An 11,820-nucleotide genomic window follows, 5' to 3' on the forward strand; every position below is an offset into this window, starting at 1 on the left:
ATTTCAACTTAACTCTCCTTTGTTTAATTGTTTAATTAATAAAGATTCCAATTTGATGCTTATAATTAAATTACACAATAAATTATAATCTAGGAAACCAAACCCCTCTCATTAAGTCCAAAATTCTCTAAATAACTCACCCATCTTAGCACTGAATTCCTTCATTTTCTTCTAAAGCAATCAAGATTCCTCTTTAAGCCTTTTCATTGATGGATATACTATAAACTAAAACCTTAATCTGATTTAAATCTTTCAATCATTGATTGATAAGATAGAAGCCTTTTCATTCATCCTTAAATCTTTCAGCAAATCTCATTGATTAGAGCTTATTAGTCATAGATCTCTATCATTCAAGCCTTATTTAACTAACGAAACCTCACCACCATGATCAAAGACCCAAAAGACCTTAGTATGCTAAATTCCATGACCTAATTCACTTGTTTGAGTGTTAAAATAGAAAGATTCTATTTTGATGAATTAGATTATGTCACCTTTCATCAGTTCCAATCTAAGAACTCAAGAGGGTGGGGGTTGATATCAGCCCAGCACTTGACCCGTTAAAACACATAAACTAATAAAATTGAGCCTAGTAGACTTAAAAAACATAAAAAGCCAAAGATACTCACACTTAAAGCCTAAACAAGATTAAATAACATTTATAATTAACTCAAATTTATATTTTATGCCATTGTAAGCCTCGAATATAAGCACAATATGTTAGGAATGCCCCAAACTCTCATTGGACACACAAAACTCGTAATAATGTTACACTAAGAAGGAAAGGTTGTCAATAAACCTTTCTCATTTGAAAATCTCTTACATTTTTCATCAAAACACTCTCTTGAAACCTAAGTCTTGTGATTGGGTAAGTTTTAGAAATAATTTCCCTTCCTTTCTTTATAAATAAAAACCCAAATCAAACCTATTAGAAGAGGAGATGATCTATAAGCATTTCCGACTTCTACAACATCCTCATTTTCTTTTCTTCACAAGAAACTTCAAAGTCTTGAGCCCTTGAACTTCCAATCTGCCCAAAAGGCTTTCTCTTATCTAATAAACTTTTTCCAACTTCAATTGAGTCTTGTTCTGGTTATTGGATATTCACAATCAAGGCTATATCTAAAAGGTAAGTTTCTCAACTTGTATCTTTAGTTTGTTTTAGATCATTATAGATTTTAGTTAGGTTTGAAGAACAAGGTAGAGGTGCGATGGATTTGGGAAAACTAATAATCAACTCCCAATAACATCTTAAACCAAGTCTAAAAGAAGTTGAGAATCTTTTTCTAAGTTTTTTGTTTTACTCTTTGTTCCTTGAAGTTTAAGCCTAAACAAATCTTATACTGTGCTGTCATAATAGCTTAAAGAGAAGGGGCACCTAACACCTTCCCTCTCCCAGTTCATTTGTATCTAAGATCTCTTGGTTGGGTGTCTTTCCCATAAAAAAAAGAAGTTGAGAATCTTTTTCTAAGTTTTTGTTTTACTCTTTGTTCCCTGAAGTTTAAGCCTAAACAAATCTTATACTGTGCTGTCATAATAGCTTAAAGAGAAGGGGCACCTAACACCTTCCCTCTCCCAGTTCATTTGTATCTAAGATCTCTTGGTTGGGTGTCTTTCCCATAGAGAAATGCAGTCACTATTTTGAAAATAAAATCAAACTTTCGAAGCTGAAACAAGGGACCATTTTTGCTAAAAAATAGATGTCAACTCCTTGATCCAGCCATAAGCTTCCCAAAACTCACACCCAGTTTTGTATACATGGAAATGCTGTAATATTCCTTTTGCCTCAATTAACTCAGTGATATAGAATTTAAAAGATATTAATATAAAATAATTAATATAGTAGCATGGGTTTTTTGTTGACAGCCAAATCTTTAATTCAATCAACTTCCATCAATGTTAGAGCTTATAAAATGTTCAAGAAAATCATGACACAACTAGGCAAATGTTGGAAATTGAGACAAAGCAGCTTTGGCCATTCTATGCACTACTTTCTCATGTCATCTATGGTCTAACATGTGTGACAAAAAACGATTCTAAGGCTTAGTTTGGAAGGAGTACAAATACAAATATGTAGAGCACAAAACCTTGTATTTTGTGTCATTTTGTATGTATTTGCACTATACATATTTGTACTTGTGTCCTTTCAAAATGAGCCTTAGCAATAAATTATTCTTTTGTAGTCTGCAAAAATAATACTAATGCATGAAGGAGGAATGGAGTTATCCACCAATAAAATCTTAACAATGGTAAGGGCATCACCTTCAAGTAGAGGTGTAGATCAGGCGATGCTGGGCCGACACGACACGACCCACATGCTGCCCGTGCTACCCTCCCTTGTGATAATTTTGGAGGTCAGCTTGGCATGGCCCATGGCCTAGGCCCATGCTAGGTTAACTTTTCATTGGAAACAAATTGAAAATCTAACAAAGAAATGAAAAAAATACTTTCCAAAATACAAAATGGACAACAAGTTAGAAAAAATAGGAATTTTATTTCATTTAAAATATAAAAATTACAAAATGAAAATAAAAAAATATATTGTTGAGAAAATAACAAATAATTTAAATAAAATTGAAAAAATTACTCCATCTCCTTGATTTTAACCATCTGCTTCATCAGTTGTAATTTATCCTCAATATCCAAGAAATCTTTAAAGTAGATGTACTTTTTTTATTTCTCATGGAATGCAAATGCCTGCCCAAGTTGTGGCTCATACCACCCTTACAATTGAAGTGAAAATCAATCCAACATTTTTTGGCCAACACGACTCTTTTCCCTTCCCCTCAACCTCCTATATTTTAAATACTCTCCAAACCGGGCTAGTAAACTTACTGTTGGCTAATTGGTTTTGGGAAGAGGAGCCAAGCATTTTTTAATTCACAGGCCAAAGCCTCATAAATTGCCAAGTGTATAATAGTATGAGATGAGAGACTAGAGAGTATTAGAATTGAAAAGAGAATTGCTGAATTGGTGTGATGAGAATAGTGGACGATAGGGCTATTTATAGGAATTGAAAATAATTCAATTTCCTAAAATACCCTAAAAACTAATTGTTTTTAGTTGGGAGGGATATTTTGGTCATAGTAAAGTCATTTATCACTTTACCCAAATGCCCCCAAAGTCCCAAATTAACAGTTATATTATAGGATATAGTTGTTGGAGGGGGCATTATTGTCTTTTTTCCTCCTTCCCCAAAGCCAAAATGCATAAATACTCCTTTGTATAGCAATTTATAAGCTTATAGTTGTTGATTGAAAGAGTATTTTTGTAAAAAAGAAAAAAACCCTAAAAAGTTGAAACTAGCCATTTGGGGGAGAGTCCCCCAAGGGCCCCAACAACTAGTTTTCTCGAATGAGCTGCACTCAGCCCGCTACGAACCCATAGGTTGTGCCATGCCACATGCTGGGCTGTGTCGTGCTGACCCATAGACTTGAAACCCCTGGCCTAGAACAACCTACATGATCATGCCCTGTCTGGCATAGCCTACATGTCAACATGCCAGGCAGGTTCAAAATTGTGTTGGATCACGAGCAGAAGGCCCGATTTACATATCTACCTTCAAGGTGGCTCCTTAGCCAAAGATGATCCCTAGATAAAAGCCAATGTCTTCATCACCAAGGGTGGAGGTAGAGCAAAACAAGTTCCCTAGGAAAACAAGAAACTTCTGAAGAGTCAAGAAGAATAATTCTAGCACCCGAGTCCTGGTCTTCAACCATGCAACTGCGGCATCAATGTTGATCTTTACAACTCTGGGTTTGGGTGGGAGCCACTGTGTTGCAGAATTAAACAATCTTTCTTAAGCTCTTATTCAGGGTGATGAAACAACATTAGAGAGCACTAACTTACTATATAAGCCTGTGCCTTCTAAATCACCTCCAAAGTTTAAAAAGATTTATGTTGAAAGATTAGAGCATTGCGAGCATACCAAAGTAACATCACCCCTCTCAACAAGATATATATGACGATCACCCTATTGTCTATCCAACTTCCAAAGCCACACCAATGAATCTCCAAAACTACTCTCATAGTGTTGGGAGAATCACGAAATCAAGCAAATTATAATCAACTTTCAAAAATAGCGGAAATAATATTTTTCTCCGTCTTTGTGTGAATCTACTAGAAAACAATTTAGTAGAGCTTAAACCAAAGAACAAGCACACAAGAACACAACCAAATTTACGTGGAAACCTTCCCGGTGTGCGAAAGAAAAAAACCACGGTCACCAAAAAACTTTCACTATCAAGAAAGTGATTGTACAAGGGTTCTCTCTATATAAAACTAGAGGCATACAATCAGCAAATCATCAAGAAAATACGTTTCTTGGAAACTAATAAATATCTCAAGATAATGGAGAAATCTCACCCAAAACGGAGGTACTGTTCGCGGATTCAGATCTCACAAACCAGTGATCTAGACCAGATCTCCACCGTTCAGATTGAAGAACCTTAAGCCGCGAACATGCCTGCAAAATTTAAGCTCAATCGGACCACAAACGACATTCAATCGGAGCACAAGATGAAAACTGCACATACTAGAATTTAAAGAATCCGCTCCTTTTCTCTCTCCGTTTTTGCACGGGATTCTCTTCCTTTTTCTTCTCTTCTTCTCCCAATATTTTTGGCAACCAACACCACTAAAAAGTTGTTTCCTTTTCCTATTTTCATTTGAACAAGAATACCCTCATCCATGGGCTCAAAAATACCACATTGGCTTCTTGGGCCATCCTCCACATAAGAGGGAAACCCAACAAATCTCCCCCTTTCTCAACTAGGTGGAGGGATTCGCCAACCTGACGACTAAGTGACAAACCTCAAGTTTTTCTCTTGATAATGATTTTGTTAATATATCAAAGTCATTATCATCTGTGTGAATTTTTTCAAGTTCAAGCAATTTGTTGTTTAGAGTATCTCTTATCCAATGATACATCACACTGATATGCTTTGACCTTGCATGAAATTATGAATTCTTAGCCAAGTGAATAGTACTTTGATTATCACAGAACAAAACATACTTCTGTTGCTTGAAACCAAACTCTCTCATGAACTGCTTCATCCATAACAATTCTTTACAAGCTTCTGTTGTTGCAATAAACTCTGCCTCTACTGTAGAAAGAGCAATACACTTCTACAACCTTGACTGCCATGAAACAGCTCCACCAGAGAAAGTAATCAGATAACCTGAACTAGAATTACGAGAATCCTCATCTCTTGCCATATCTGAATCATTGTATCCCATTAACACTAGTTTACCACTGCCGAAACTAAGTGTTAAATTGGAAGTACCTCGAAGATATTTCATTATCCACTTTACTGCATCCCAATGGTTTCTTCCTAGGTTCGAAAGGAAACGACTAATAACTCCAACTGCATAAGCTATGTCTGGCCTTGTACACACCATTGCATATATCAAACTTTCTACTGCTGACGCATATGGAACATTTTCCATATCTTCCTTCTCTTTATTTGTTAAAGGGCCTTGATCTGATCTTAACTTAAAGTGGTTAGATAAAGGAGAAGAGACCACTTTAACTTTATCTATATGGATCAAGTACCTTGTTAATGTACCGTTCCTGTGACATGTACAACTTTTTCTTTTTCCTGTCTCGACAAATTTGAATGCCAAGAATTTGTTTTGCTGGTCCCAAGTCCTTCATGGCAAAGGACTTACTTAACTGGTTCTTCAAATTCTCAATCCTTGAAGAATTTCTGCCAACAATCAACAGGTCATCAACGTAAAATAATAAGATAATAAAATCGTCATCAGAGAATTTCTGCACAAAAACACAGTGATCAGAAATAGTCTTCTTATAGCCATGCTCCCCCATAACTAACTCAAATTTCTTATACCATTATCTGGTTGCTTGTTTCAAACCGTAAAGGCTTTTCTTTAATCGGCAAACATAACCCTCTTTTCCTCTTACCTCGAAACCCTCTGGTTGCTCCATATAGATCTCTTCTTCTAATTCACCATGAAGAAAGACAGTTTTTATATACATCTGCTCAGTTTTCTCTGACTAAATCCCATGATAACCAATCTGGCTTTGTATCGTGGTTGTGAAGTATGTTCTTCTTGCTTCACCCTGTAAACCCACTTGTTCTTCAAAGCTCTCTTACCCTTAGGCAACTTTACCAGCTCAAACGTGTGATTGTCATACAAAGATTGCATCTCATCTTCCATAGCACCAACCCAATGTGCCCTGTTTTCATCTTCCATGGCTTCTGCATAACATTGAGGTTCTCCCTCATCTATCAATAATACATATTCATTTGCATTATACCGTGTGAAAGGACGTCGATCTCTGGTAGACCTTCTGAGTAGAATTTCTGGTTCTGGCAACTGATCAATACTCTGATGATCTATCTCGACCTGCATAGGAGCATCTACATCATCAGTACCCTATTGATCATCCTGTGTATTTTTCGCCTATGCTGATAAAGGAATCGGATCCAAGTCAATCAAATCATCATTGTATTGATGGACTGCTTTTTCTGTCTTCTCAACTGGATCATATAATCTGTACCCAAATTCATCTAGTCCATAACCAACAAAGATGCATTGTCATGTATTCACATCAAGCTTAAACCTCTCGTCTTTTGGGATGTGCACAAATGCCTTGCAACAAAAAACATGCAGATGATCATAAGAAACATCTTTGCCAGTCCAAACTCTGTTTGGAACATCAAACTAAAGAGGAACACATGGTGTGAGATTAAGGACATGTACAACTGTATTCAAAGCCTCACCCCAGAAAGATCTTGGCAACTGAGTCTGCAAAAGAAGACATCTTACTCTTTCAACTAGAGTCCTATTCATTCTCTCAGCTAAACCATTCAACTGAGGAGTCTTGGGAGGTGCCTTTTGATGTCGAATGCCTTGATGCCTGCAGTACTCATCAAAAGGACCTAAATACTCTCCCCCATTATCTGTTCTGATGCATCGCAATTTCTTCCCAGTCTGTCGCTCAACTAGAGCCTGAAACTGCTTGAACACGTCTAAGACTTGGTCTTTGCTCTTCAAAGTGTACACCCATAACTTTCTTGAACAATCATCTATGAAGGTCACAAAATAACAGGCATCACCTAGAGTTCTTATCTTCATAGGACCACACACATCTGAATGTACTAGATCAAGTATACCGCGCTTTCTTGAAGAAGGGGAACTACTGAAAAAAACTCTATTCTGCTTCCCTACCAAGCAATGAGTACATTTTTCCAAATGTGGATCATTCATGCCAGGAAAAAGACTCTTCTTAACCAATACTGTCAAGCCTTTCTCGCTTATATGAGCAAGTTTCTTATGCCACAACTCTGATGTAAGCTTATCTTTCATAGCATTGATAGCGTCTTGTGAGAGTCCTACTTGTAGTATATACAAGCTAGAATGCTTGTTTCCACGAGCAACAATCATAGCACCTTTAATAAGCTTCCACTGACCATTACTAAAGGTGTTGCAATATCCTTCATCATCAAGTTTACCTGCAGAGATCAAATTCAAGCGAATATCAGGAATATGCTTTACCCCTTTAAAAAGTAGCTTCGTGCCATTGTTCATCTCCAAGCACATATCTCCAATACCAATGACTTTGGCTAAGCCATCATTGCTCATCTTTACTGTACCAAAGTCACCTGCCGTGTAGGATGTAAAGAAGTCCTTTTGAGATGTAGAATGAATGAAGGCTCCACTATCAATAACTCAATTGGTCTTATGACATGCAATGTTGACAATATCACTATCATAAACAGTAAGAAAGTCTTCAATAGAAGTGGTAGCAACTCTATCATTTTCCTTGTTATCACCACCCTCTTGTTCTTTGCCTTTTTTCTTGTTCTCCCGTTTCAATTGTCTACAATATTTCTTGATGTGTCCTTTCATGCCGCAGTGATGACACTCAACATTAGCAAACCTGTTGGACTTACTTCTTCCTTTATCTTTGTTCTTGGAATCTTTGCTCTTACTCCGCCCTCTTCTTTCTGTAACCAAAATCTCAAACTGCTGAGAAAACTCATGCGACTTTCTTCTCATTTCTTCATTTAAAATACTGCTCTTAGCCAGATCCATATTGATTATACCATTCGGAGCTAAGTTACTCAATGACATTCTGAATCTCTCCCAAGATTTTAGCAATGTACCCAGTAGACAGAACCCCTGAATCTCATCATTAAAATTGATACCCATTCCAGCTAGTTGATTAATTATACCTTGGAACGTATTCAAGTGATCTGTCAACGAAGTTCCATCTCGATACCTCAAAGCCATCAACTGTTTGATGAGAATCATTTAATTATTTCCCGTTCTCCGAGCATACAACTCTTCAAGTTTATTCCAGAGTGTCTGTGCATGTGTTTCTCCACTAATATGATTCAAAACATTATCATCTACCCACTGCCTTATATACCCACAAACCAATTGATGTAACAAGGTTCATTGTTCCTCAGACATATTTTCTGGCTTCTCAGTGGCAAACACCGGTAGTTGAAATTGTTTAACATAAAGGAGATCTTCCATTTTTCCTTTCCAAGTATGGTAATTTGCACCATTCAAAGTAATCATTCTACTCAAATTAGTTTCCATATTCAACACAAGATATTCAGTAACAATAACCACAACTCTGATACCACTTGTTGGAAGAATCACGAAATCAAGCAAATTATAATCAACTTTCAAAAACAGCGGAAATAATATTTTTCTCCCTCTTTGTGTGAATCTATTAGGAAACAATTTAGTAGAGCTTAAACCAAAGAACAAGTACACAAGAACACAACCAAATTTATGTGGAAAAATCTTCTTGGTGTGGGAAAGAAAAAAACCACGGTCACCCAAAAACTTTCACTATTAAGAAAGTGATTGTACAAGGGTTCTCTCTAGATAAAACTAGAGACATACAATCAGCAAATTATCAAGAAAATCATCAAGAAAATATGTTTTTTGGAAACTAAGAAATATCTCAAGATAATGGAGAAATCTCACCCAAAACGGAGGTACTGTTCGCGGATTCAGATCTCACAAACCAGTGCGTCAAACCAGATCTCCACCGTTCAAATTGAATAACCTTAAGCCGCGAACATGCCTACAAAATTGCAGCTCAATCGGACTACAAACGACCTTCGATCGGAGCACAAGATGAAAACTGCGCAAACTGAAATTTAAAGAATTCGCTCCTTTTCTCTCTTCGTTTTTGCACGGGACTCTCTTCCTTTTTCTTCTCTTCTTCTCCCAATCTTTTTGGCAACCAACACCACTATTTTCCTATTTTTATTTGAACAAGAATACTCTCATACATGGACTAAAAAATACCACATGACAGCTTCTTGGGCCATCCTCCACATAAGAGGGAAACCCAACACATAGTGCACATCATCCTAATAAATTAATTAATAGTTTAGAAACCCCATCAATTTTAAATTTATTAGTTAGTTAAATGTACCTGTTGGGTTGAATTTAAATTCATTTTAATTCAATAATCTATGAAATGACAGCCCATTGTAGTATAAATATAATCTCAGTGAAGGTGGTTTGAAACCACCCTAAGGTTATCTCCAATCGTAGTCTTCTTTGCTCAGGGAAAGAAATGATGAAGCCAGAGGAAAAGCTCCAGTATATGAACAAGTAAAGGATGAGCGTCATCAGGAGCTGTTAGACTTTGTAATACTGACGTGTGGTCTTAGAGACAATACTAAACCTCCAAAATCTCTTAGTAGTATATACAGAATACAGGAGCAGCTTGGCGACATCAATTATGTGCCTCAGATAGTTTCAATTGGCCCCTTTTATTATAAAAGTAGACGTCTACAAGGTACCAGAAAACAGAAAAACAAATATCTCAAATGGTTTTTACCCCGTAATCCCAACTGCAGCTGGGAAAAAACCTTGGATAACTGCGTGAAAGTCTTGAAGGAAAATGAAGAAAACGCTCGAAGATGGTATTCTGAAGAGATAGAATTCAAGGATAGGGCTGATTTTGTGACAATGATGTTAGTGGATGGTTGTTTCCTTCTCGAATTGCTTTGTAGAAGATATCGGAAAAATCATCCGGAACAACCTGTGATCGGCAACCAAATCGATGACGATAATGATGATTCGGATGGCCCAATATCCAAGAAGATGCTCCCAAGGATACGACACGACTTGTTATTACTTGAAAACCAACTCCCGTTTCGTATCCTTGAGTTATTATTTAGAAACACCATTGCCGACATTTCATCAATATCCCTCGATAGACTCGTCTACGATTTCTTTCAAGACATAGCTCCAATCCAAAACGTGAAAGTGTTTCAACCCAAAACGACCAAGCATATACTCCATTTACTGCGCAAGTTTATGTGTGATTCATCGAAATTGGAAATCACAGGAAAGAGTAGTCGAGAGGCCAAATTAAGTAATTACTCTGTGACACAACTCATAGAAGCTGGAGTCAAGTTCAGGAAGAAGGAGAATGCTGATAGCTTCTTAGACATAAGCTTCACAAATGGTGTATTAGAAATCCCCAATTTACATGTTCATAGCTACACCGAATGCTTATTTCGAAATTTGATTGCATTTGAGCAGTATTTCCCTAAATGTACTGGTCGGATCACATCTTATGCCTTTCTTATGGATAGCCTCATCAACAGTCGAGAAGATGTCCAGTACCTCTACAAGAAAGGAATAATCACGCATGGCTTGGGCAGCCATGAAGAAGTATCAGTTCTGTTCGACAATCTTAGAAAAGGAATTTTCCTCCATTACTTCTATTATGAAGACGTCTGCACGGATCTTAATAACCATTTTGAAAATCGTTGGGTGGTCTGGAGCGCAATTTTCAAGCGCGAACATTTAAAAAATCCGTTGACGGTTGTTGCACTCATTGGTGCAACTTCAGCTCTTCTTTTCACCTTTGCATCCTCCTTGTTTGCTATGCTCTCTTTCTTTGTCCATGGTCCTTGACCTGTAACTACTCTGGTTGAGTATCTCAATCTGGGTGTTTATCCACGCATAATTACATGCAGGTCGATGATCGATCATCTACGACCCTTTCAAATTCTGCTTCCATCCAAGTCTATATCTTTGAAATTGTCATGACTTTGTATCGTTTCATTTCGTCCGTTGCGTGATTTCAATTTGGTTGAAATGCATGTTACTATCGAACTATTTTTACTTGGCAATGTTTATGACTTTGTCACTGCTATTCTGTTTTACGTGTTTTCTTTGTTCCTCCAATGAAGTAATCTTGTAGCTGGCGTGTGATTACGGGTGCAACTCGGGCGGAGTTGGATCGGGTCATGTTGAGGTCAATCCAAAAAACAACCCTGAGTTAAAAAGTACTTCAACCTTTACCCAAACCTCAACCTAATAACGAGTATAATCACCTGAGCCCAACTCGACCCTAGAATATGTAACGCTGATTCAACCCAAGCAACCCGGATTTTATAATTGGACTGGGTTGGGTCAGATTAGTCCCGCAACGATTTTTTTAGGTATCGGAAAAAAATTGGGCCTCAGCCTTTGGGCTTCTTTATGGGCCTGGACCAGAAAATTCAGGCCTAATCCGAGCTTGGATTTGGCTTACGTTGAGGTTCAGGTAGCCCGAGCCTAGTCCAACTCAATCCAACCAAGTCCATCCGGAAAGAATATGATCAGCCTGCCCAGCTCCATCAAAGCCCAATCTAACTCAACGACCCCAGACTTGACCTCAGTTGGGCTAGACCCAACTCTGATATTTTTATCTTGGGGTTACACTTGTATTTACCCTCAATCCATCCCAACCCACCCAAATTGCGCCCCTATTTGCGGGGCGATATACACTTGATGACCTGACTTACGGACATGAGGCATTATTATTGA

The 11,820-nt window shown here is 37.5% G+C and overlaps 1 protein-coding gene across 2 annotated transcripts in view; it reads left to right on the forward strand.

Moving 5' to 3' along the window:
* Nucleotides 1-11,133, forward strand: part of LOC104601528 (UPF0481 protein At3g47200-like) — a 46,036-nt gene extending 34,903 nt beyond the window's left edge. For both annotated transcript variants that reach the window (XM_010264880.3, XM_088893650.1), the window contains one exon: nucleotides 9,561-11,133. In XM_010264880.3, coding sequence (XP_010263182.2) covers nucleotides 9,561-10,923 — 1,363 coding nt within the window. In that variant the 3' untranslated portion in view covers nucleotides 10,924-11,133. The remainder of the gene's footprint in view (nucleotides 1-9,560) is intronic.
* The last annotated feature ends 687 nt before the right edge of the window (nucleotides 11,134-11,820 follow it).

This window comes from Nelumbo nucifera, chromosome 8, assembly GCF_055504915.1.
Source record: "Nelumbo nucifera cultivar China Antique chromosome 8, China Antique-T2T, whole genome shotgun sequence".
Classification (NCBI taxonomy): Eukaryota; Viridiplantae; Streptophyta; class Magnoliopsida; order Proteales; family Nelumbonaceae; genus Nelumbo; species Nelumbo nucifera.